The sequence below is a fragment of the Fukomys damarensis genome, unplaced genomic scaffold (assembly GCF_012274545.1).
Source record: "Fukomys damarensis isolate Sample0158 unplaced genomic scaffold, DMR_v1.0_HiC HiC_scaffold_27, whole genome shotgun sequence".
Lineage (NCBI taxonomy): Eukaryota > Metazoa > Chordata > Mammalia > Rodentia > Bathyergidae > Fukomys > Fukomys damarensis.
Genome location: NW_022900939.1, coordinates 38878009 through 38905603, shown reverse-complemented (window position 1 = coordinate 38905603; position 27595 = coordinate 38878009). Strand labels below are relative to the sequence as shown.

Here is a 27595-nt window from a genome sequence, read left to right as displayed (position 1 = left end):
CATACATATATATTACTGTAAATCACTAATCTCAAAAGTAAATATCTCCAAATGATGAAAACCATAAGCTGTTTGCACATAATATTTTTATTTCAAAACACATACTGATTAAATTCTAGCATTATAGAAATTAATAATTTGGAAGTGAAAAGTCCTTTTATCTACATATCATTCTAACTCTACCCCTAGAGATAACTAACAGTAATCATCTGTACATGTTATCAGTTTTTCCTAATAATAAGCTGATAGGTATTTTTATTTCGGTGTGATCACATTATCCATACTGTTTTTGCAAGTGATTTCTATTTACTTAAAAATATGTCTGTATCAATGCAGTTGGTTCCTTTTCATTCCCCTCAGCTGCCAAGAGCAGGAACCCAAGGAGGCACTGGGGTTCTCTGAGAGCCTTCCCACAAAGCCAGCTAGCATTTGCTTGTGACTGGAAAAGGCCCTGTGGTGGACCCTTGTACCGCCAACCACTGAGCCTCTCTCTGGTGCAGGAGAGTAGCTCAAAGATCTTGTCAGGCCGCCCCAGGAGACTGATGCAGCAAGAAGAATGAGCTGAACAAAGAGCACACGTTCGTGCAACAGTTAATCCTGAGGATCACAGAAACATTACAGACGCAGCAGCCTTGAGTGATGCTCCTCTCTGGAGTATGGAGGCCAGGTCACGCACAGCCCACTTGGAACAGAAGAGAAAATTTAGCTGTGGGTGTTAAGGTCAGGCTCACATATGAAAGCTGCCACAGCAGGCCGTTCGTCCCCAGTTCGCTTTCCCTCCTTCCACATCAAATTCTTCCCTCTCAAATATTAAATCCTCTTTTATCTCTTCTGTGCTTTCATTAGCTGCTATCTTTTTTGCTTACAACGGGGCAGATATTTTAAGACAAATGCCAGTATACCCATTCCCACACGGTACAGTACGCATAATGACATATGCCACTGTAAAAATTGAGTATCGTTTAATTGGTACACCAGACCTTCACTAGGTATCAAGACTACTCTGGACAGAAAGCCTAGAGTATTAAGGTCTTCATTAAACTGTACACAGAGGGGTTTGCGTATGCAAACTGTATCAGAGAATGTTCAATAGAAAGGGGGTACAAACTTGTTTGGTGAGGAAATGAGTGACACGTCTGTACTAAGCAGGTAGCATTGTCACAGCTCAACGCAGGGCGACCCAGGAGCCCTAGGGAAAGACTGAGGGTCTAGTGTTCATTTCGGCTTCAGAGAGATCTGTTGGAAACTTTCAGAGATACGGTTTTGAGAAATCAAAATCCCTCGACACAGAACTTATGGCTGTCTCCACCTGTTTCTTTCAGATACCATTGTTCTTATCGCGTCAATCGCAGTAGTTTCTGCAAAAACTCAGGGTAACATTTTTGCCACGTCCGCGCTCAGAAGTCTTCGTTTCCTACAGATCCTACGCATGGTGCGCATGGACCGAAGGGGCGGCACTTGGAAATTACTAGGATCTGTGGTTTATGCTCACAGCAAGGTAAGATTTGCTTTCCTAGTTTTAGAACAAAATTCCTGAAACCTTTCTAGTGATTATTATATTTAATAAGCCTGTCATAAGCAAGCTTAGTCATTTTAGAAACTGGTTAAAGCTATTTTGGAATATGGTATGCTGTGGATTATTTTTAAGCCATCATAACTATCCAAAAAGTGGTTGGATGAATGGAATCATTCTTAGACTAATTTTCGTTTTTCACCTCTAATAATCTTCCATTCTGTTTATATCTAGGAGTTAATCACAGCTTGGTACATAGGATTTTTGGTTCTTATATTTTCATCTTTCCTTGTCTATTTGGTGGAAAAGGATGCCAATAAAGAGTTTTCTACATACGCAGATGCTCTCTGGTGGGGCACAGTAAGTATAAAAATTTGTTTTGTTTATCAGATATTGTGAAATGCTTCCTTTGACTATAATGTAATAGTTCCAATGAGTGTTCTCAATGAAAATATAAGCTTTCCAAAGGAAGGTATGGGAAAATACATACTACTCACAACTATATGAAGAGTGTCTGTGTCTCTTCAATCCAGTGATGCCCAGATGTCTCATAAGTCATTATTTATATTTCTTCAGCACTAGATTGTTGCCCAAAAAAGTATCATTTTAAAATAACGATTTTAAATTGATAGGCTTATTCATTTGTGTGTTTTAGCATCATGGAGTCCAAACTTAAATTGTTAATTGTTGCATCAATTTTTCCACCCAGCAGAAATTTTACCTGAGATCTAAAATGTGAATGGCAGCTGAATGAAAGTTAAAAGCATAAAATACAAACACAAAAAAAACAACAAAAAGCAGTAGTTGTGAACCATCTGTGAGATTATGTATATCTGATTTTAAAACTTCCCACTCAAAATCCTGTTTTGCTTTATATTACTGTTGAATAATTTTCCAAATAAATAAATGTAAAATCATTATTTTGCATAGAAAATAAATATGGGATAACCATTGTATTTAACTTATTTTTAAGTCATTATCAATGTAGAAATCAGTAAGGTATTAAAATCAGTTCAAAGAACAGAGCATTTAAAGATTAGAAACATTAAAACGAATATATAAGCAGTAGAAAAATTGGCTTCTTTTATAGTATGGGAAGTCAGTTGGACTTCCATGAGACATGGTTTACTCACTATGTGTACGCAAAAAGCATTTTACATTGCTACCAATTATTCACAACTTGGAGAGTTGTAAAATTGCTCAGAGGCCAAAAAAGGTGCAGAGCACCATAAAATAAGAATCCAATAACCTGGAAGGGTGTACTCTGAACAACACAGTTTTCCTTTGAAGCAAAAAAAAATCCCCTATGTTGTACAGAATTTATGAAAAAATCATTGAAGCGTGTGCCATAATAAGAATTCCACAGAACATAGGAGTGCTTGTGCAATATATAAAATACATTTCGTTTTTTAACACATTCCAAGGAGGGCTTATGTGGAAATACACAGCATTTATAGATTTGGGAAGAATTTTCACTCTCATCCAACAAAATGAAGTTCTGTTACAAATCACCATTAGTATTTCCTTAGTGCTAGATTGTTGCCAAAATTAAAATAAATTACTGTCTTAAACTGTAATGAAAATATTGTGTTTTCCTTATTTGTTTCCTGAAGTACAGATTTAAGTTACCAGTTGTTTACTGATTACTCATCAAAAGCTCAACAACAAGACCTAGAACTCCTGGCCAGGGCAAGGAAAATTTCCCAGGGCTGTATTAAGCAGAACTAGGCATATTTGTTGGTTGTATAGTGGCAACAACAAAATAATAATAGATAGAATAAAAACCAGAAATGTGTTCATTAAAGATGAGGGGTTCTGAAAAATTATCCAAGTGAAAATCTACAATATTGTGCTGTTGTTCACAAACTATTCTCAGTTTGATTGTTTGGTCTCCAATTCCTCTTCTCTACCCACAAGCAATAATGGGCATTCTAAAAGGAAAAGAGTGGGAAATAGAAGAGAATAGTCATCTGACATCCTCTTGGGGTAGTTAGGGATTGAATCCAGGGCCTTCACACCAAACTACTTCTCCAGCCCTTTTTAAATTTTGTTTGTTTGTTTGTTTGTTTGTTTTGAAACAGAGTCTTGCTAAGTGACTAAGTAGCCCAAGATGGGCTTCAACTTGCAATCCTCCTGCTTCAGCCTCCTAGAGTTCTGGGGTTATAGGTGTGCACTGACATGCCCACCTTTGAGAGTCTGTAATATGTAGAGAGCAAATGAAATGTGTAAGAGGAGAAATCACGAGGTTTCTCTTAGTAGCAGAGGGAAGGCTGTCTCTCATCCCAGCCTTCTAAGTAACAATATGAGTTCAACTTTAGCTTCTGCTTCTCTGGGATCATTTCAATATATTTCAATTCCTGAAGCTCCCAGGTGCACTTTTTTTCCATTGAGATACAGTTGTTGGTGAGTTCAGCCCAGCAGCTCTTTGTTCTTTGGTCCATACATCCTCCTTTCCTCCTGTTACTAATAAGCATCTCTGTATTGTGTGTTAAACAGTGTGTGGGAGACTCTTAATATACCTCTCACTTAGTCACCAGCCACATTCTTCTGCCAGAATAGCTCACATGGCAGGTTTTCAAAGGTCATCTCTGGGATTTCCAGGGAGAAGCAACATAGTTTCTGTGATTTCCAGAAATGTGGTGCTGTTTTGACTGATGTTTAGCCTAAACTTAACAGGTTTCTGAACTGCCTAATTATGTTTCCTTTTTTTTTTTTTTACAAAAGATTTCTTTGATATGAGAGTAAAAATCTTCTGCTATGTTCAGCTTCTAGGAATAAAAAGAGGCCGTCTTAGTCCTTAGCGGGATTGTTGATGCCAAGTGACTCATTAATTAAGTTTTCTGGAGCCTAAAAAACACACAAAATGTAAACACAAGGGGTTTTTATTTCTATTTGTTATGAAAAGAAAAGATAATAGCTCTTGGTGTTAATGTTTAATAAGTGTTTAGACCACTATACCTTTTACTGAACATTACTAAAGACTTTTCTGACATATTTGCCTAGATAATTTTTACTTAAAATTATATGCTGTGTATAATGGGTGCCTTAATGACTGTGGAAATATCCTGATTAAATAGGGAAATGTTGCCAGGGATTTAGCTCAGCGGTTCGGTGGCCTGCCTTGCAAGCACAAAGACCCAAGTTCAATCTCCAGTACCAAAAATAAATAAATAAATAAATAAATAGGGAAATGAAAGAACCTTAAGGATTGGAATATTCTCACTAAATGCTAGACTTCAATAAAAAAGGAAATCTCTACTATTAAAAGAGGTGAAAATATCAACATTAAGTACAAAATGCAGTCTGTGTACAGATATGATGGCTTGATTATTTCAAGTATTAAATTTTGTATTAGTCACCTTTCCTTTGCTAGGACAAAATACTCAGTGCTCACAGTGTAAAGGAAGAGAGGTTGATTTGGACTGATGGTTTCAGGCCATGGTCACTGCGTCCAAGGCAGAACTGCATGGTGGAAGGGCCTGGGAGAGGAAAGCTGCTCACTTCATGGCAGTGAGGAAGTGGAGAACAGAGGAAGAGACCAGAGAAGAATAGGACAGGGACCAGATATAATCCCCAAATCGAGCCCCATGACCCATCAGACTCATCCAAGTGTGTTTTGCTGATCTCCCAGGAGCTTTGCAAGCCAATCAAATGAACAGTGAAGATTAACCCTCAAATACTAAACTCTTCCCATTAAGATAGGGAAGGGTGTCCCCAGCACCAGCTTTTGGAATAATAGGGTGGTGCGATCAGCACCACTCAACCAGTACAAACAATTTAAAGAACTGTGGCTCCTGAAAACCATTCCATACTGGAGAATGAATGTACCTAGCTCACTAATCAAGTGAGATGATAAACAAGGACTCTGGTACCAAGACCAGAGTCAGTAGCCAAAAACAGTGGCTACTGTTGGTATAGACATCACTGCTGTAGATGGAAGAGTCTTTATAACAAAAGAAACGAAAAGGAACTATATGCTTTATTTCAGATCCACAATTTAAGCACAGAAGGGGCTTGGAAATTGGAGGTTGTGATGAAAATATGTTCTGGAATCTGAATCTGCAACTGATTCAAAGCAGGGAGAGGAGGGGTAGGTGGAGGTAGCCTAGGAGCTGCAGCTCTGGCAGCTCCAGAAAAAAAAAGAGGAACTTCTGGTTGCTATATTGAGCTCCAGTTGGTCTTACTTCCTGTTGTTATTTTTCTTCTTTTTAAATGCCTCATATTTATTCAGAAATAAAATTTAAGAATAGATTTTCCATTACTGTCTTTCCATTACTTTCTCCTTTTTTCTATGGTTACTTTTTTTTCCCTTTTGACTTGCTTTAGATTCATTCTGAAATAATGTAAGATCAGGTTTTCCTGAAGTGATTTTTTTTTTTTTCTGGTAATGACTTTTTGAAGGCCAGACTTTTGCCGTTTCTATTTATTGCTATTCTTGTGGTGAAGATAGGGTTATGGGTTTAAAGAAAAGTTGTATGCAGCAGCAGATAATATAAATCTACTCAAGCATACATCTGGCTGCAGACCACGACTTGAGACATGCAGAAAAATTTTATATAAGCCATATTTAGTCCCAGAGTTCATGACAAAAACTTACAATCTTTCTCAACCCCAACTGTAGCAAGCTTTCTGTGTAATGTAGTGTACAATGTATTCAATAAGTTGCACATCCTAAATATATGCTGTGAATTTTATCTTCTACAATAAGAAATTTGTGAAATGAACAAAGAAACCCTTGTCCTTGATAATACACATTATCTTTCAGAAAATCAGTTCTCCTGACTTTGGGTTCTCAGTAGAAAATGTCTTCTGAACATCTCACAAACTGTTGTTTTCTAACCTAATGCTGGTATGTTACATTACTCATTGTTCCTGACTAACAGTACATTACCTGGAGCCATGAATGCTTTCTTTAGACATAGGAGAATGAACACACCAGCTCCTAATTCTTCTAGAACATTCTCAGCTAACACACCAGCTCCTAACTCTTCTAGAATATTCTTAGCTACCAAGCAAAAACACATCCTCCAGCTAGCTAATATCCACCAAAAAAATCCTAGTGTTTATAAGTCATATGTATTCATTTAGGAAGTATATTAATCATAAGCCCATTGGGGAAATTTCTTCCTAAGAAGTCTGTTTCTTTAATAATGTCATCTCACACAAGGCTCTGAACACTTTTTCTCAGTTATTCTTATTCCAGAAGCTTTGACACATGCTGTTTTGGGGGAAAAACGAATTATAGTCAAGAGACCAGGCTACCAGCCCCAATATTATGATTTAATGGATATGTGATAAGTAAGCAATTTATCAATATCTGTAAAATGGAGATGTGATTATATCATATTTGCTCAGATTAGAGCAATGCAGAATTGCTTTTTGTGCAAAATGAAGTTAGGATATGTAGAAATGTTTTATCAAGCACTAGGCAAGTGCCTAGTATTACTGTTTTCTCATCTTCGATCATGAGCCTGGAAGGACAATATGGAATTAAAATGAGCTACCTACCACAGCAGAACCCAAATTACACAGTTCCACAACCACGGGAGATTCTGATTTTGAAGTAGTTCAAAGTGACCAAATTTCAAAACTGACAGATTCTATGACCACCCACTTCCTGCAACTAAGTGTTCAGGAAGTATCCTTGAGAAATGACAAAAGAGAGGGGAGGAGAGCAAAAAGAAAGGGAAAGCAATGGAGGGGAAATGAGAGGATTGCTGACACACTGCCAACAAAATCATCCTTCCTTAAAGGATTCCTATATGGGGAAATATTGCTCTGCCCTGGAAATACCAACACCATAATCTTAATTTGTTCACATGAATGCATTAGCTACAAGCAAGTATTAATAATTACAGCTTCATAGTCAGGCAAATAGATGTTAGTTAATTTGTTACTCAAAAGAAAAGAAAAATTTTGTATCTATCTTCTACTCTGGAATTAATTGTGTTGTTGGGAGAAGGGGGCTTTAGCCTAGCCAGTGTATAAATTGTAATCAGACCATAGTATCATGGCAATCCACTTTGTTTTTTAAAAAAACAAGAAAACTTAGATCAGAATTTGCATTTGTTTTCTTGTATTACTCCTGAGAACAAATTCTGACTACTAAACACATGAAAGTACCTCCACTCCGCCTCTGACCTTGCTACCTGTGTTATACCATGGCACCAAAATTTTCAACCCACGACTGTTCAGAAGATATCATTTCTGATGGGCATGAACGCAACTGAGCATATGGAACAGATGGGCAAACATCACTCAGCTACTTGTGTCTGCCAAGTCACCTTCCTGTGAATGGTCTGACTGAAGAGAGTGCACACTGCCCAGGCCCCTGAAGGCTGCGGCAGGGGAGCCATAGGAGGGAGCCAGTCCTGCTATTCAGACCTGGACCCATCCTATCATGGCACCTGGGGATGCTTCTGCCAGCCTCTGTCCCAGATCAGGAAGTATGCCAACACAGGGCACTGTTTCACTTAATGAGACTGACTCCACCCAAACCTTTGTGGGAAGAGACGTTGCATGGTCTTAATTTTTTGTTTATTGTTAAATTGTTGAAATCAAATTTAAAACTAAATTATCATTTTTTCTAATGATAAGAAAAATATCATATTCCAGAGTCAGTGAGGAGACATCGTGGAAAATGTTTCAATGAAAATTTAATTTATCCAGCGTATGTTAAAGCAGCGTATCTTTTGTACATTCTGAGGCCAGGTCAGAAACACAATAGTGCTCAATGGAGTGGTCTAGACTTCCATCTGTACTATTCCACATCTCAGCTCATGCACACATGCATGCAAGAAAACACTAACATATATGTACATGTGTAGGAAAGCAAAGTTCACAGAATACCAGTCTGTTTACTTGCCCATTCAAGTGTTGTATGTGTTTTAGAACAGAGACTGTCATAACTTAACTTCCGCTTCCCTAAACGGTTAGAGAAACTGCCACTCCTCCTTGTTATATGTCCCCAAATCTCTAGGTAGTGCTTTGTGAAGGCGATTGAGTCTCTGTTGCTATACCTGACTTGCTGTTAGGAGATGGGCTCTGGGCAGAACCAGGTCATGGGGCGGGAACTGGCAGGGTGCATCTTCCTCCTCATCTCCTCCCTTCTCTCTGCTTCCTGGCTGCCATGAGGTGAGCAGATTTGCTCCAGGCCCTTCCATCACGCCTTACTGCCTTGGAGCTGTACGTGAACCAAAATAAACCTCTCCTTTAAGTTGTGGGGTTTGGGTATTTTGTTCAGAGGCAAGGAAAGTAACTAAGATATCTCTCCCATGAAACATAATAAGTTCCATGACACAGCAAATGCTCCCCGTAAACAGAATCCTGCTTTTCTATTGTCTGCATTCTTCCAGACTGCAGTGCATCCATTCCAAAGTGTTTGTGTGCCTGTCGTATTTGTGATTATAATGTCATTGCATAAGCTGATGTCACCTGATACAGGAAGAAAGATAGTCTTGTGAAAATGGAATAGAATGCTTTAGAAAAGCTCAAGAAATACAAAATATTGCTATAAAGCCAATAGTGAACACACACTGTAGGCAGAAAGTCCTAAACACCTAGGCCTCTAGATTCTTTGCTCTGCTATGGAAATATCAAACACTATAACTTTAATTCGTTCACATGAATGCACTAGCTACAAGCTGGTGTTGATAATTTCATAATCAAGCAAATAAATGGTAGTTTGTTACTTAAAGAAAGAGGTAAATTTTTGTATCTTCTACTCTGGAATTAATTCCTTTATTGATGCGAGGGGACTCAGATGACTCCACAAAAGTTGACTTCATGTTCTATTAGCAAACACAATTTATAAAATAAGTATACTTAAGAAACAAATGATTAATTGCTGGGTGTGGTGGTGCACACCTATAATGCTAGCACTCAGGAGGCTGAGGTAGGAGGATCACCATGTGTTCAAGGCCAGCCTGGGCTACATAGTGAGACCTTGTCTTAAAAAAAAAATATATTATGGGTTAAATTTTTGCAAAAAAGGGGTCAGAATCCCAACTGCAGAATATATCCTCCACCAAGAGTAGTAGGAAACCAATATATATTTATGTGCTTTCAATTAATTTAAAATATTTTAGTGATTATCTGATTTGATATATAATATCAAAATTATGTCACCTACAAAAAACAGTAGGACTCAATATTTATTTTACGTTGATTCAACTGTACAGTGGTCCAGTTTATTCCCTTAGAAGACATTCCAAAGGGCCGGGAATTTAGCTCAGTGGTTCCGCTGCCTGCCTCCCAAGATTAAGAACCTGATTCAATCCCCAGTAACAAAAATGAAGAAGGAGGGAGAAGGAGAAGGAGAAGGAGAAGGAGAAGGAGAAGGAGACATTCCTTGTTATGCAGATGGGAAAACTGGTATATGTGGTTCACTTGTTAGTCCTGTATATATTAGAAAAGAATTAAATGCTTCACTCAGGAATTACAGTATCTAAAATGTACTAGCCCAGGAAACACACATTAACTGGCGACACTGGTTCTCCTTGCCCTCCTGAGCCCTCTGGGTCCCTGTCATCCTCACCCACACCGCCCGCACATAGCCATGCAGCACTCTCTTGTCTCATGCGGGATGAACAAAGGTACTGGGTTTGGTTCCAGCACCACTGTCCCCTGTGCTCAGCCCCTGTACCCTCGTGCACAGGCATGGCATACCCTTTGGGATAGAGTACCGCAGGATTGGCTCTGGGACTCATCCAGGATTGGTGGAGCACACTTCTGGTGTGTCTGAGAGTCGTGGAGGTGTGGCATGGGGTCTATGTCTGGTCCCTGACTCCCTCTATGGCATTGTTCCTCTGGGCTCTGCGTCCTGGTTACCCGCAGCTCAGCAGGCTCTCTCTGCCTTGCCATCTACCATGATATTCCTTCCTCGGAGGAGCCAGCCATATATTGAATTCCCTGAAAGAATGAGCTAAGTTAAACCTCTCTTCCTTTTACTTGTGAGTGTCAGGTATTGTGCCTGGCCATGGGAAAGCTAATACACATGTAGGACTGGCAAGGAATTACACATGCAGGAGAATATGAAGGTGCTGTCCCTTCAAAGGAGAAACTATATTATTTATTTAATGTTGAATTCTTCTCTAAAGAGACTAGTATCTCACCAGGCACAGCCTATAATCCTACCGTTGAGGATTATATTTGATAGCCAATCTGAGAGTGGCCTGGACTACACAGTGAGACTCTGTCTCAGAAAGAAAAAAAACAGGGCCGGGGGTTTAGCTCAGTGGAGCGGTGCCTGCCTCATAAGTGCAAGGTCCTGAGTTCCATCTCTGGTCAAAAAAAAAAAAAAAAAAAGAGCCAGGCACAGCGGTTCATGCTATAATCCCAGCATGCAGGAAACTGAGATAGGTGGATTGTCATGAGTTCGAAGCCAGCCTGGGTTACGTGGTAAGTTTAAGGCTATGTAGGGGGATTCTGACTCAGAAGAAAAACTCGAAGAAAAAGAGAAAGACAGACAGAGACAGAGGCAGAGACTGGCATCTCAAGGGAGGTACCTTATTTATTTGTCTTTTATCACAACAGCACTCCATTAGTCGATTTTATGTTTTCAGAAAACAACTGTTCTTAAGTGCACTCAGCCCACGTCACTCAGCGTTGTGTGCTGTAATGAACAGTCGCCATCTGCCCTTCTCACGGAGTTGCTGTGGCACTCGGTGTGGAAGCAGCTGCCATACAGCGACGGCGAGATGCCCGAAGACAGGTCATTGTCCCCTGCCAGGCTACCGGGACGCTCCCGGGAACGTGCAGATCTGTGCAGAGGTTTTGCAGAAAACAGCTCCGGGCCCAGCCCAGGCCCTGTGGGAGTCCGGGCATGCGCACAGGGTCTGCTCCCCGGGGTCTCAGGGAACAACAGTCCCTGCGGTGGGCTCTCCCCAAGCGTCCTGAGAGCTGGCGTCTTCCGGGCCTGTGTGGCCTGCCTTTCTCTGGCTTGCAACCTGCTAAACAGCTCTCGGGAGGTGGGAATGGTTTATTGCTTAGCATAGCATGGGAGAGTGTGCTCAGGCAGGCTTTTGCTCTCAGGTCCTGTGCCCCTTCAGCAAGGCCCTTCAAGTGCTAGGGAAAGAAGAGAGACGCCGTATAGTCGAAATGTTCCCACTGTGCAGCGTTGCTGGCACAGCTACACCTGCAAGTGCCAAAAACCCGTGAATTTCTATGCAGGGCTCGTGGCAGGAAAGTTCTCAAGTGCAGCTGGTCCTTTCCTTACAAAGTCGGCAGCTAATCCATCCAGTTAGATCAGTGTGGCTTCCTGGAGCAGACCTGCAACTTTTCATTCATAATTTTTTCTGGTGCCACTTCACTGTTCACATCAGGAGGCCCAGTTGTCCCCTTTGCATGCACAGAAGTGAGGTGACTCCAGAACTCTGGGAAGCTAAGGCAAGAGGATTGCAAATCTGAGCCCAGCCTGGGCACCTTACCAACCTAGCAAGACCTTGATCAAAATAAATAAAATTTTTAAAGGGCTTGAAATGTAGCTGGACAAGAAGGCCCTGTGTTCAATCACCAGTGCTACCAAAAAGAAGGAGGTGGAAAAGGAGAGAAGAAAGAAGCAGTTATTTAACCTCTAGGCAAGAAAGAAAAGAAATTTCCACCAACCCCTTCCCTCACGTGGAGGGCAACAAAATTCCACTTGCTTCTATGTCCTTCTCAAGCCTAGCATGGCAACAGAAGGCCCTGAAATTTTCAACCGAGAAGCTTCTTGAGCATCTCTGAAACCAGAGTGAGGGGTTCCACTGCTAGTCACCCTCATTCCACACTCTGCAGAGTGGCGGTCCCAGGATTTGAACCAGAAGACAGAGAGAAGGTGGGCAGAGTCTGCACCACGCACGAGGGACTCCAAGGTGCCGCTCTGAGAGACCCCTCACTGACCACCCTCTATGAGACAGGGGCGACCTTAAACTCAGAGTGAACGATACCAAGGTCTGTTTTCTACGCAGGATGAAACAGAGCGTGCCGTTACTCGGCTGTGTCTTGTTCTTCAGACCTGGAGACAGTGGTTTAAAACCTACTGTCTGAGCCCTTGGGCCCAGCAGAGTAATTCAAATGTGTTACTGGAATGTACCATGAAATGTCACATTTTTGACTGTGACCAAACCATGAAATTTCTTCTGTGGTAGATTATTAAGAAACTGCTGTAAAAGAATTATGCTATTTTTTTTTAAAAAAAAAAGGTATAGTAGATTAAAATCTTTCCCACGTATTTAAAAGTAGTCTGCCGTAATAAAATGGAGCTCATTTTTGTTGTTTGGCCTGCTCAAGGAATTCCTTTGAGAGCCCCCTGCTGGTTTATTTTTTTTTTAAAAAAAAAGGTATAGTAGATTAAAATCTTTCCCACGTATTTAAAAGTAGTCTGCCGTAATAAAATGGAGCTCATTTTTGTTGTTTGGCCTGCTCAAGGAATTCCTTTGAGAGCCCCCTGCTGGTGCCGGAGGTGAAATCTGAGTCCCTTGGCAACCAGGTTCTACTGCAAACCCCTCTGAGAGCATGTGCTCTTCCCCTGCAGGCCTCTCTCCGTGTGTCCTGGTGCCCTCTTTCACTCTCACTGTAAGAACCCTTCTCCGGCTCCCCTCGTGGGAGCCCCCTCTGCTGTGCTAGGACTGCAGGGGTTGGCAAAGGCATCCTCGCCTTTCCTGCGTCCAGACGCTGCCCACAGGGTCCCCTCACCCTGCCCAGGCCAAGCCCTATCGCTGCACCCTGGACCCCATTTCCTCTGCCTCCCTGTGAACTTCACACCACCATGAAGCCCCACTTTCACCCTCTCCGCTGCCACACAGGAGCCTCCCCTCGAGTCAGAGGTCTGGGGCTCCTGGCCTGCTTCTCTCTCTGCATTTGTCTTGAGAGGCTCCTTCATTTGTTTCCTAAAGAGTGAGTTCTCTCTACTTTGTGGCAAGCATCATGCTAGATGTTGGGGTAGCAACGAAGAGCAGCCGTGGTTCTTTCTTCCCGAAAGGAAAACACAGCATACTGCCACTTGTGATAAGTAGCATCAGTAAATCAGGACCTGAAACATCAACCAGATGCAGGTACAGAAAGCCTTGCTAATGAAGGAGGACATCTTGGAAAAGACCTGGAGGATGAAAAGAAGCCCTGGGAAGAGAAGGAAAAATCATTTCCAGTGAAGGAACAGCATGTGCAAAGGCCCTGGTGCAGAAAGACCCTGGCTCACTGGAGGAGCTGGAAAGCAACTGTTGTTAAAGTACAGAGAGCAATGGATGATCCTGGAGAAACTGGCAAGGATCGGGGCCATGGTTAAGAGCTGAGAACTTAGAATGTATTCTGAATTCAGTAGATAACCACTGAAAGATTTTTGGAGAGGAATAAGACAATGGTACCCCTTTCAGGTGCATAGAGAACTAGAAGCAAGAGGAAATGTAGAGAAAGCAATTAAGAGACTATTGTACCACACTGGTCTTCCAGGGATGAATTTGCAGTCTCTTAAAGAAATAGAATGAGCGGGACTTGGAAATCAACTCAGTGAGGGGAGCAAGAGAAAAAGGAACTAGGATGACTCTGAGGGCTCTGGTGCCGAGTGGATGGGTGGTTGTGCTCTTGATTAAGATGACAGTCTGGGAGTCTCCATGCTGTGTGACGTGAAAATGGAAATATCAACTGCAGACCTGTGAATTCAGGGCTCAGAAGAGCAGCCTGGCTTAGGAGTCTAAACTTGATCTGTTCAGCCCAGAAATGGTATTTAAATCCATCAGAATATTTAAAATCACCTGGGAAGAGAAAAAAGGAAGGAAATAAAACAGAAAGTTTGAGAAGAATAATTGTTTTAAGGACCTAGAGCCAAACCTTAGGAATCCAATAGTCAGTGGTGGCCAAGAGCAAGCAAAGGCACAGAAGAGGGGCTACCAGAAATACAAAGGGAAAAGGTCAGGAGGGAAGGGCGGAAAGGAACTGAGGGTAATGCTTTTGAAAAGCCTGGAGGGGCAGGGGATGGGGAAAAAATAAGAACCAAGATGGATCATGTAAAGCTGCAAATTTCCAATGATGAATGTCACTATATTGTATACCATAAATGTATCAATAAAATTAATTAGAAAAAAAGAAAGGCCTGGCACTGAGGCATTTATTTATCTCCTTCTTTATCATTGCTACTTCACAAAGCATTAACCCTCCACTGCCCAGGCAAGATGGCAGGAGGAAAGCACGGCCTGCCCACCTGCACGGTGCCCCTTCCCTAATCTTACTCTCCCAGTTTCCTACCAGCCTGTGGCATCAGGGATCTCCCAGTTCATTGTAAAAGTGTCTCTCTCTCTCTCTCTCTCTCTCTCTCTCTCTCTCTCTTTCCCTCCCTCCTCCATTGAGTTTCAGAGAAAGGGTAGAGGGAACCTGTAGTAGAACCTTGCAGAGTCCAACCCTGCATGAGGTCAGGGAGCTCAATTTGGGCCTTGCAGCCCAAATTCAGCCTGAATCTCAGGGGTCAGCCATGGACTTAGTTTTGGACATGATGGCAAAAATATAGTCTGAAAGAAGCCCTTCAAATTCTTTTTCTTCTTTCTTTTCCTCATTCCACTCTGCAAATTCTTTCTTTTTTCTGACTTCTTTTTCCTCATCTCCCTTGCTTTTTCCTGTTCCTGCCCTAACTCGGATTTCTTCTTTTAGCGTTTTTTCTTCTTTCTTTATTTTCTTTTCTTCTCTCATTTTCCTTCACTGAAGGGTCAATAGTTTCAAAGGAAAGTGAGCCCCTATGACTGTTAAGTTGTTATATTCTTGTCCATATAGCCCTTTTAAATAGTATTTTCTGTCTTTCCGTTGCCTTCCGCCCTTGAATGTCTGTTTCCTGAGGTGTCTGTAGACTGCTTCTTGGCACTCTGTATAATCTCTGTGTGCCCAAAGCTTTGACAGTCACCCCATACCAGATTTCAGATCCCAGATCTCCTGCCAAACTGATCTTTCTCTCAAGACCTGAGCTCTTATTCTCTAGTCCCTGCTAGACATTTCTACATCAGAGTAGTACTGGCATTTTAGACACCATTATTTGCAAAACCAACTCTTCACCTTTACTCTCAAACCTTCCCTTTTCATTATTCTTTTTTTATTTATGGTGCAAACATCTTCCCATTTGAACTTTTCAAGTCATTGTTGACATAGTCTTCACCCTTCCCCTCAACTATCAATAAATGTGTTTCTGTCGAGCTTCTTAAACACTCCTATACATTCTTTTAACTGGCTTCCCAGTTTCTCTCATTTCCCCCAGTGCCAGTCTGTTCTGTACATTCGTTGCCATAATTTTAATTTCTAAGAGCACCTCAATAGTGTGCACTGCTTTACAAACCCTTCGTAAGTATTTCTCAGCTCGCAATGGGAAACAGAATCCTTATCCCCCATACAATGCGTCTGTTCCTTTACTAACTACGATATCCATCACGGCCCTGGGAGCAAGCACAGCCACAGCCCACAGGAAACAAGTAAATTTAATCACAGAATATTATTTCAGACACTGATGTTTTTAACACATTCATAAAAATGAGCAGAGTTAGGTTTGAGAGAACAATTGGCAAAGAGCTATCTTAAGTAAGGCAATGAGGGCTAGTTTTTTTTCAAAATATACTTTATTGGCATATTTTATGTAATTGTTCATATGAGGCACAGTGTGACACACACGTGTATAATAATGATCAGACAGAGTAATGAGCATACCTATCATCTCACAGACTTATCATCTCTTTACCTTAGGAACATTCAAAATCCTCTCTACTATTTTGAACTAATCTATTATATGTTGATGTCATAGTTACTCTGGGCAACCAGTTAACGAGCTGTAGAACGTTAGAAGTTACTGCTCTTTCCCATTTGCACTCTGGTACCCCTTAACGGGGGATGGTCTTCCTGTGGAGCTGACATTTGAGCGGCTACCTGAATGGAGACTTTGGAGTTAGAGAAACCCACCAGGAAAACAGCAAATCTGAAGGTCCTGAGGTGAGGCACAGACCAGTGTGCTGCTGGAGAGCAAGGCAAGCGTGCTGGGAAAAGAATGAGACGGGAACGCTGGAAGGCCATGTCTGACAGGCTGGCCACAGCTCCATGATGTCGAACCACTTAGGCCATGGAAAGGAGTTGGACTGGTTTTACAGGGTGTAGGAAGCTCCTGGAGAGTTTGACTACAAGAGACATGGCATGGTTTTCATTTTCAAAGGCATTCCCTGAGGGGCTGGGGACGTAGCTCGGTGACAGAACACTTGCCGGGCAAATGGGTTTGAGACTCAACATCACGGAAAAGTAAAACAAAATAAATTTTACAAAAGCAAGATATTCCTTGACCTAACTTTAGCATACTTCATTAAACTCCTCTTCCCCCAATGCTTTTCTGTTTTTTACTATAAAGTGACAGATTATTGCTGTATGTATTTATTGGATTCAATAGATGTTATGATTTATGAATACAATGTAGAATAATCAAATCATACTAATTAATGTATCCATGACTTTAAGTCCTTTTGTTTTTTTGGTGACAACAAAAATATAGTACTTCAGCCATTTTTATTATATACTATTATTAACCATATTCACAATGCTGTTCAGTAGATCTCAAAAAACCCGCTTTAGTCCTCCTAGCTGAGACTGTGTACCCCTTAACTGTTATCTCCTGGCTCTGATAACCAGGCTTCTCTTCTCTGTTTTTATGAGTTTGGTTGTTTTAGATTCCGCATATAAGGACAGCATGGAGAATTCATCTTTGTGTTTGTTTTATTTCAGATCGTCTCATTACATACAGAAAAAGGGTTTGACGGAATGCAAAATCCTTTCATGATTAAAAAACAACACAACAAATTAGGTATAGGAACAATGTACTTCAGTGCAATAAAGATGTATATGATAACCCCACAGCTAGCATTGTGCTCATGGGAGAAAGACGGAAAGCCTTTCATTTAACATCCAGAGTGAGACAAGGGAGACCACCTGCCCCCCTTCTATTCAACAGAGTACTGAAAATTCTCACCAGAGCAATTAGGCAAGAGAAAGAAATAAAAGGCATCGAAATTGAGCAGAAGAAGTGAAATTATCGCTGATTTCTGATGACATCATCTGTATAGAGAAAACTCTAAAGACCACTCATACACACATACACACACACACACATAAAAAAACAGAATGAATAATTCAACAAAGTTGCAGGATTAAAAATATCAATGTATGCACATGTCAGTACAATTTTTAAGACACTAACAATGGGAAAGAAATCAGAACATTCTCACAGCAGCCAAAAATAAAATACTTAGGAATAAATGTAACCAAGAAAGTACAAGCCCCATACACTGAAAACCATAAAATGTTAATGAAAGAAACTGGAGAAGCCACCCGCTGAGCGAGGTACACTCTCCAGAACTTTCCCTGTTGTACTTCGCATTCTGCATCTGTTTCCCTTCTGCAGAGCCCTCTCTGTCATTTCTGCCTTTCTCAGCGCTGCCCTTCCTTGAAAGCCTAAGTCGGCTGACATCAGCCCTCCAATGAGCCTCAACCCTCCAGCTCATAGTAACCAGTCTGTTCCTTGAATTCCTACAGCAGGTGATTGTGCCTCCATCACAAACCCTGCCTTAGGTAGAGAGAGGTCTTGATTTGCTAGTTTTAAAAAAATAGCCCTCTCTGCAGATTACTGTATTAATTAATTGGTGGAGGTGTTTAACGAAAGTCTGATTTTTACCTATATCTTCATTAAAAACAAACACAAAGTCAAAAATAAATAAATAAATGATCCCTGCCTTGCCTTCTTTTGTTTTGTAATTATCTGTGTGTGACACACTTCCCTTACAATGACTTAAGTATCTTAGGACAAGAACCTTGTACCTGTCTTTTTGGTTCCACTACAAATCATAACATGACCCTCACACACCCCAGAACTCCAGGGGGAGCTTGTAGAGGAAATGAATGGATGCCCCTCGTTAACATAAATGATTATTTGCAGTACAGATTCCTAAACACGTAGTATAGTCATTTTTCATATCCCTGATGATTATCTGCTTCCTTAACCTTTCTGTGAAATTCTCTCAGAAAAGATAAAAAACTCTGTTACAGGGGTAGAACAAGTATGTAGGTCATTCCTTTCCTTAAACAAAGAGAAGTCCTCTTATGCGTCACGGAAAATTAAAGCACAGCAATAAAATATGCCAACAAGACACGTGGAATAATGATTTAGTGGAAATGCTGCTTTGCCTCCTGTTCATGGGTCCTAACTTCCCTCCTCTCAAGTACTTGAGCTGAATGTTTTGTTTATTTTGTTTTTAGATCACATTGACGACTATTGGCTATGGAGACAAAACTCCCCTGACTTGGCTGGGAAGGTTGCTGTCTGCAGGCTTTGCACTCCTGGGCATTTCTTTCTTTGCACTCCCTGCTGTAAGTCTCTTTAAAACAATGAAGCAGTTTAAATTGGGTTGTAGAGGTTTATGGGAGGGAGCTATCACAAACTGGTGTGCCTGGAAACCTATCTGTGTTACTGATGAACAGTGTTTTTCTAATATAATGTTGACAGGTGGATACTTCATAAAATAAGGTCCTTCCCTCAAAGGCACTTGAGACTTTAATACCAGCTAGGGGTTCGTGGCCAGATAATCATCCAAATGGCCTCTCAGCCAGTATGCCACTAATACACTTAAAATATTTGTAAAGATTTAAAGATATCTTCATCTTAAACTGATCACTCCCGTCTGGATTATAATACGTGCTTCTGAAGAGACAGATAAGTGTATGTGGAGTGTTTTCTTCTTCAGATCCATTTGGGTGAAAAAGTATATGACCTTAAATGGCTTTAAATGTGTCCCATGATTTATTCTTTGTGTCTCTGTCATTGATTGGTTTTTTTTTAATTTTATTGAGTTTATTGGTACATTTTAGGGATACAGTACAGTTACATTCATTGTTGGGATAATGTACCTCTACATGGCAAGTCTTGATTCTCATTTTTTCCCCTTTCCTCTGCCCTCCCTTCACCCCCTCCTCCCCTCCCCATCTACAAACACTTTATTTTCATCTTTTCATTCTCTCACATTTTTTTCTTTTCCCTTTTTGTTCTTCCCCTACGCATCACACCTTCCCTACACCTTTAGCTCCTTTCTTCAAATTTCTAAATGTCAGTAATCTTATTAGAATCTTATGCATTGTTGCAGAATATTCACACCAGGGAAACTATTTGGTATTCACACATGTGTGACTTATTTATTTCACTTAGGAGTATATCTTCAATATGTATCCATTTTCCTATGAATGAATCTATTCTCTCACTCTTTATGGCTGAGTAATATTCCATTTTATAGAAAAACCACAACTTCTTTATCCAGTTGTCATTGATTGTTTTTAAATAGCAGTTTCTGCGTTTTAGCAGAATGAAGAACACATTCATCTTCCCGCTCGCTTCTGATTATTTTCTTCTTAACGGACGAAGCTTCCCTTTCCGGTCATTGCATCTTCTTGTTTGTTTACGGGCAGTTGGTCAAAATAGTGCCCTTCACCCCACCCAACTCTCATCGTTGGCTACTCCACCTGGCAGCGGGGAGGTCACCAGAAAGGAGGTTGAGACCGTGGCCTAGGGCTCCTGTGCTCAGGAAAACAGACAAGGTCTCGCTGAAGTCACGCGTTGAGGCTTTGCCTCCTCCCAGCGGAGACGCAAAACGCCAAGGAGCGGGAGGTCACCTGGGAACTGCGGCTCCCTGCTGCTCCTCCTGGAAATGAATGTCCTTCTGACAGCCAGGGTCAACTCCATTCTGACTAGCTGGCTCTACCCTGGGCCAAAGTCTTCGGAAAGACACTGAAAAGACCATGCCTGTGCTCAGGCCTTGGTACTCAGGCCTTGCTTGGCACTCAGTATGAAACCGTGCGTCAGCGCTGTGTGACCGGACTAGTTTGCTAGCGCTCCTGCAACAGGAAGCCACAGACCGGCTGTGTGAAACAACAGAAATGTGTTCTCTTACAGTCCTGGGAGGCTAAAACCTAGGGGCTGGCAGGGTGGATCCTTCTGAGAGCCGTGGGAGGAGGATCTGTCTCAGTCTTTCTCCTTGGCTTTGTCCATGGTTGTCTTCTTCCTGTGTCTTCAGTTCATCCCTGCCCTGACTTCCTCGTCTTTCTTCGTGTGCCATATTGGATTAGGGCCCATCCTGATGACATCATTTTAACTTGATTTCCACAGTAAGGGCCCTGACTTCAAATAACTTCACATTCTGACGTGAAAGGATTCCAACGCCCACATAAGAATTGGTGTGGCAAGGCATAATGCAGCTCAAAACAGTGACTTAAGTATGTTTCTTCATCATTATAAGATAGGAAGAATTAAAGAGCCCAGAGAAATTTTGTGAAGATGTTTATAATATTATGTGCTTGTTTTGAAGAAAGCTCAATGTCACTTCTCTTTACCTGCATAAGTATAAAACTACATGTTTCCATGTACAAAATGATGAAATAAAAGAAAATGGGGGGGGCCTCATTTATCCGAAATCAACTCATCTGGCAATTTTAACAATCCAGACAGAGCAAACAGAGAAGACTCGTTCAGTAATCAGATTCTCCATGAGAAACACCTTCAGAAACAGTAAAATGCAGCCTTGATTTCTTTTTTTCTAAAATAATGGCACAAATACCTGCTGCTTTGGGGTTTCTATTTAGCCTGAGATCACAGATGTAGCTGAGTTTTAATGAGACAATATGTGGTCCCATAAGAGTGCCATTTGAGACCTAATTTACAATTGAGTCTTCATTATCCAAGAAAACTCTGATAAACTTACTATATAGTTTCATAATTCTTTGTAGATTATAAAACAGCAAATGTAGAGAGAGGCTGGTAGAACAAAAAAAAACAAGAAGAAATGGTAAAAGACTAACAGCAAGGGAGAGAAAAGAAAATCTGTAAGAACCAAGGAAATAGAGGCATTCACAGTCTGAGAAGACCTGTCTGGGACTAATTAGTGCTCAGTTCTCCCACCTCTGGAAGCCAGCTGCATCCAGCACATTGAAATGTCTAGGCCCCACCATGAAACTCCAGACAATTACGGGGAGGTTAAACTGTGTCATGAGGTCAGCCTACAGGTCAGAGACTAGTTACTCCTGGGAGTGTTTCCAAGAAAGTGGTTACAGTGTTTGAATGCAAGTTGAATTAACAGACGTGGGAAATCTGGAAAATGTGAGTGCCTAACACAGTGTCGTAAAATAGCGTCTTGTCAACAAAAGCAGCCTCCACTTCGGCTCTCTGCACTGCCACCTCATGGGTCCTGCTGAGTTACCACTTTATCCTGCGCAACTGCCAGCCAACAATGCTGTCTGACTGAAACTTAGGAGAACGTGCTGGCGTCTTGCTGGGAAAGTCTGAAATGGATGTGAGCTGCTTCTCCCTGGGAAACTGGAAGAGGAAGTGTGGCCATCTTACCTTCGAGGGAAGTGGTTCTTGGGTGTCACAAGGCCTTACTGAGCTCCCCTGGCGGTCACTCCCCTTGGGGCCCCAGAGGGAACCCCAGCTCTTCCACATCCCCCTGATGAGCAGGTTGTTCTCCTCTCTCAGGGGTTCTCTCCCTCCTGCTAGATAATCTGTGACAGGCATCTTTTCACTGGTGAAGAAGAAACTGAGTTTCACAGATACTGAGATAACCAGCTACTAAGGTCAAAGGAAGGGCTAGTTGTTTGACTTGATATTAACATTCAATAACTACCTATGGTCAATACCTAAATCGTTAGCAATATTAACAAATATGATAATGTGTAATAAAATTTTAACAAGGGTTGAAAAATCTTTCAGCATGGCTTGTTTACCATGCGTGAGCTACAAATTATGCTCATTTGAGCTGGAAGATAAGGGATAAATATTTTAAATGTTTACCAAAACATTTTTTTGAACTTGGTGTTTATGAATCTCTTCTCAGGCTAATATTAAAACTTAAAGCCTAAATATTTAAGTCTTATTTTCTTTCAAAATGAATGAAGACAAAAATATCACTTCCACCGTTTCTAGGAGTTTTCATCTGTTACTGTCCATTTTGAAGGCCTGGCACATATGTCTGAAGATTAAATGCTGTGTGTGTGTGTGTGTGTGTGTGTGTGTGTGTGTCTCGACAGACTTAATGTTAAAAGACTTCTATTTAGGTGCACTGAGTTGCATGTGGCGAGAGAGGCAGAGGCGGAAGAAAGCTGGAAAAGAGCCATAATGTGACAATGAGCAGACCTGGTTTAATAACGGCTGTAATGTACAGTCTGGCACAAGAGATATGGAACAAATGGTTGTTGTCTACTAATACATGTTTCTCAGCAATACCAAGTGATTTTCAGCACATTTAAGATTGTTGGTAAATGTGAAATCTGTGCTACAGGACCTGTTTTCATTTCCCAAGGGGATTTAACTCTGACCCTCGTGTCCACATAGGTGCTTAAAAATGATAGCTCTTCTTGCTAATTCAATTTCTACAAAATCTGAATTGTTCTCTAGAAGAGCAAGCTAGCTACAAATATGTACACAATATGTACATTTAATATATATACACATATATATACACATCTAATATATATTACAAATAAGTCTATACATTCTAATGCTTTTATATTTTTAATGTGTTTAGACTTCATGGAAAATGATATTAAAAGGAAAATAAATCAGTCCTTCCCAAATAACTTTAGAACAAATAAAAAATTAGGACTTACAAATGACTAGTGTTGATCTGAACTTGGAAATGGAGAGCTGTTTTTATAACCTCCAACTTATAAGAGGCAAATATTGTTTAAATGTACAAACCAGATCACAGAAACCAGGTTTTCATAAAGCTTAGTTTGTGTAATCACAACTTGTATGAGATGGAGATCTTAAGCCAGCATGAGGCTAAAAAAAAAAAGAGAGATGGAATCCAGAGCCTATGAGGTCATTGCTAATTTCAAGGTACAGTCATTTGTCCTAATTAATAGTGCCATGCATTGTTGTTCATTAATAGCAAATAGTATTTGTATATTCAGAACATGATTGCATTAGTTATTGTCTGGTTATTGTCACAGATGTGGTCATAATTGTGGGATCTCAAAATAGGAAGAGGTTAAAGGCTATCTACAGCCCCGAAATATGTCAGCCAAGCTATCACCACCAGCTGAGACTTTACACCTCCAAGAGCTGAAAAATCCACCACCTACACAGGCAGCCTGTATCGTCTTTGAACTGCTTAAAGAAAAAGAAAGAAAGCAGCCCTTACCTATGGCAGATATGACTTCTTGCTTGTAAGATGTCCACCTCTAACCTAAGGGTTAGACTCCTTGAAGTTTAATGAAAAGCTAATAATTTATAGCTAGCAAGTAAAATCCACAAACTTGAAAGCAGAGGAGCTTCAAGTCCCATACTAATAAAGTCGAGAGTATAGACAAAGCCCAGAGACAGAATATAGCAAGCTCTGAAAGTCAACCAGAGGCTGAGACAAAAAGCATCTTGATTTCACAAATGTTAGACCAAAGCAAACCGAAAAGGGAAAGGAACATCAAAGAAGCCGACTTTTGGCAGATCCAGATGATAAGCAGGAGGACGGCAGACGAGCCAAAACCTCATGTAAACACGGGAGGGCGTACTACCTTACTAAGCCCAAAATCCAAATAGGTGAGCTGCCACCAAAAGGGTGAGGCATGCTGACAGTGCCTGCTTAACACAGGAAAAGAGCAACGTGATTCATATGAGTCACGCTCTCGTCTTTGTCGTACACAAAGGCAAAATGAAAACTCTCCTCTCTTCAGAACCGATTGGCTGCTCACCTCGTCTGAATAACTGTCCCCTTCCTCTACTGTTGTACTTTGGTACATGTAGAATTGTTGCATCACGAAGGACTACAGCTGGGATGATTTGAAACACTCGCTCCGCACTTCCTGGATGGAGGATATGCACGTCCGAGTGGTCCCGAGTACACAGCAGTAAGGCTTTCACTCTGCCAGACTCAGACTGCAGCTATGGGAAACCAGAATTCACATCTGCTAAGTCACATCACTGGAAAAGAGTACTCAGGCAAATCTAAGCATAAAGAAATACCACAAAGAAAGCTCCTGTTGTTTTTTTATGTTTAAGTATAGTGCCGCTTCCTCTGCCATCAAAGACAATAAATGGTGATAACCTAACTGGCTCGCGAAAGAACAGAAGTTACTGTGTCCCTTGGCAGTGTTGCCCAACAGCTTGCCAATAGCTAACGGTATTCTAATAGAGTGTTTCTTTTAACAAGTAGCATTCTCTATTGTGGACAGGTTATATTCTATTTGTCATATCTCAGACTCACTGTAGAGGTTTTTTAAACATGTATGTTATTTGACAGCGCTCTTGAATTTTTTTTAAAAGTACTGTTTTTATATTTTGTTCCAGGGCATTCTTGGCTCAGGTTTTGCACTAAAAGTACAGGAACAACACCGCCAGAAACACTTCGAGAAGAGAAGAAACCCAGCTGCCAACCTCATTCAGGTAGATGTCAGTGCAATTGGTAGACGGCAACATCTGTCACCGTGCGTGCTTGCTGAGTGGCTTTTCAACCCCTGTACCTCGTTGCTTTTTTAAAAATGCAGTCAGAACTGTACAATCTACCGTCTAGAAAGTGTTCCCCTTCTCCCAAACACAAAAATACACTTTTTCACCAAAAGATCCTTGCGTCGTTCAAACTAACCATGCAGCAAAGAGGTGTAGAGGTTAGCGGTTCTGTTGCTCCGGGAATGACCCAGTATGTCTTATGAATTACAAGGTGGAACACAATTGATCATTCATTGATGGAGCCAAAGATGGCATTGTTCCCTGCATTACAATGACCTTCTCCAGCCAATGTTTACCACCGTTCTGGAAAACAGCCTATCTGTTTAGAATGTCAAAGTTTAACACCTGTGGAATTGCTTTTAATGCTGTGTACAGCAGTAACTTGAAATAGTATCCTATTTTAAAGGCTGGTGGGATTATGGAAGACAGCAATGTTTGAGCTTATGAAACAATAAGCATATTATTTGGAGACAGACATGATTTAGCCTTTTGTTTCCTGAACTCAGGACTTGCTTTAGCACTAAAAGAAATGCTTCTCTTTTCCTATACATATCTCTTGGGAGTGCAATCAGGTAAAGAATCACAAAATATATTATTTTCTAGACTCATAATATTGAGTTGGCATTTAATTATGAGAAAGATAGTTCTACAGTTTAATTTTTCTCTTCCTGCCAGACAAGTGACTCACCAGAACCTCTAAACTGGAGGTATTTGGGATGGCAAATGGAGATCCTAAGAGATTTGCCTTCATGTTGTAGCAAGAAGCATGTTGCTTTCATTAAGATTGCAGGTTTGAGGGGCTGGGTTAATAGAAAGTACCCACCAGTGATCCCTACCCATCAGCCTTTATGTGTGGCTATGGAATTCAGCCCCTCCAAAAGAAACAGAGCTAGCCGGGCCTGTTGGTGCACGCCTGCAATCCCAGCACTTGGGGAGGCTGAGGCAGGAGGGTCACTGTGAGTTCGAGACCAGCCTGAGCTATATAGTGAGTTCCAGGTCAGTCTCAACTACATAGTGAGACCCTATCTCAAAAAAAAAAAAAAAAGAAATAGAGCTAGGGGAGATCAGGAATGCAGCTCCAATATATCAAGAAGATCTCTTTGTCTCTAAGGACTAAATTAGCACACTAAATTCTAATCAAGTTACTCTGCAACTACGCATTGACAAGAAAGTGGAACAATGGGTATGACTTCTAATGCAAACAACTGAGTCTCTATTTTTTTAAATCTCCCGATTTTAAAAGAGAAAGTAAACTCCATTTGCTCAAAGGAATGAATCCCTAAGTAGTTGCAATTTAGAAACTGGTGCCAAACAATAGTGTCCAGAATGAAAAAAGGAGTTACACACTTTGGCACATACAGAGCACCCGGAGGCCCGGGACTCAGAGCCTTCGTCCTTGGTGCTTCTTATCTGGTGGTTCATGCTTCCATACACCTAACAAAACCTCTTCTTTATTATTGTTGTCTTTAATTTCCCTTCACTCTAAAACAATATTTTTCATCATGTGAGAACCAAAGCATCTTGATGGGTTTCTTGCTTTCTCTGGACACCAGTGCCTGCCTACATATGCAACCAGTAGTACATCTTATAGGCGTGAAACCTCTTAGAGCATCAGCACTAAAGGCTTGTGTCAGAAAGCAAGCCGTTGGAGAAGTTTCTGATACAGGTTTCAGTTCTGATGCTACGGAGCTATGGTGACCACGACGGCCACCATGAATTACATGTAGCTATTTAAATATAAGTTCATTAAAATCTAAAACTTGTGGCCCTCGACCAATGTGCAGTGGTTATAACTGACTATTGGCTACAACACTGCACAAGACTGACACAGACAAAGAAAGCAGAAACTTTTCATCTGTCATTATCAACTACTAAATTATGCAAAAGCAATTTCCAATAGAACTTAAAAATGCATTGATATTTCTGTATTAAATCATCAAAGCAGAGGAATTTATATGTCCACAACCAAAATAAGGCAAGGCCTCCTCACAGGTAACCCAGGAAATAAAGAAGACGCTAATTGAATGGTTTTGCCTAGAGGCTTGAAATTTCATTTTTTGGAACTTGTTTATATAGCATATATTGGGATCAGCACTCCAGCTTGAAAAAATGTAGGCAAAAATACAGCAAAATCATGAATTTTTCTTTTACTTAAAAGTCCAAAGTTTATGTTGCTCTTAGCAGAAAAGAACACAAAGTGTAAGGATTGATACATTCAAGAATACCTTTAAAATCTGATCATTGTTTCATGAATCAAAATAAAATTTACTAATTTAAAAAGCAACTCATTCCCCATTTAATGCCATCTATTTATTATACATAAGAATAATAATGTAACAATTATTTGGCTCATTATTTACCCTCAGTATAATCTTTGGACAAGATTCAGGGCTTTGGGCCTTGGTGATAGATTATAGAAATTTATTTTTAAGGATGCGATATATTGAAAAATCAAGCCTCATTTGCCAATCCATTCATTTTCTTACCCAATAAATTTGATTTGGTTTGCTGAACATACAAGGCATCAAGACCAAAAACTGTCTCATTTGTTTTAAGCCAGAACCACTACCTTCTTACAAGAGCAAGTGAGATGCCCAGATTGCTTTGTTTTTTTTGGT

General features: G+C 40.8%; 1 protein-coding gene across 6 annotated transcripts in view; it reads left to right on the top strand.

Annotated features, from left to right (window-relative positions):
• Kcnq5 (potassium voltage-gated channel subfamily Q member 5) overlaps nucleotides 1-27595 on the top strand; it is a 388898-nt gene that overhangs the window by 296189 nt on the left and 65114 nt on the right. For all 6 annotated transcript variants that reach the window (XM_010617849.3, XM_010617847.3, XM_033756495.1 and 3 more), the window contains 4 exons: nucleotides 1323-1498; nucleotides 1748-1873; nucleotides 18752-18862; nucleotides 24819-24914. In XM_010617849.3, the coding sequence (XP_010616151.1) occupies nucleotides 1323-1498; nucleotides 1748-1873; nucleotides 18752-18862; nucleotides 24819-24914 (509 nt within the window). The remainder of the gene's footprint in view (nucleotides 1-1322; nucleotides 1499-1747; nucleotides 1874-18751; nucleotides 18863-24818; nucleotides 24915-27595) is intronic.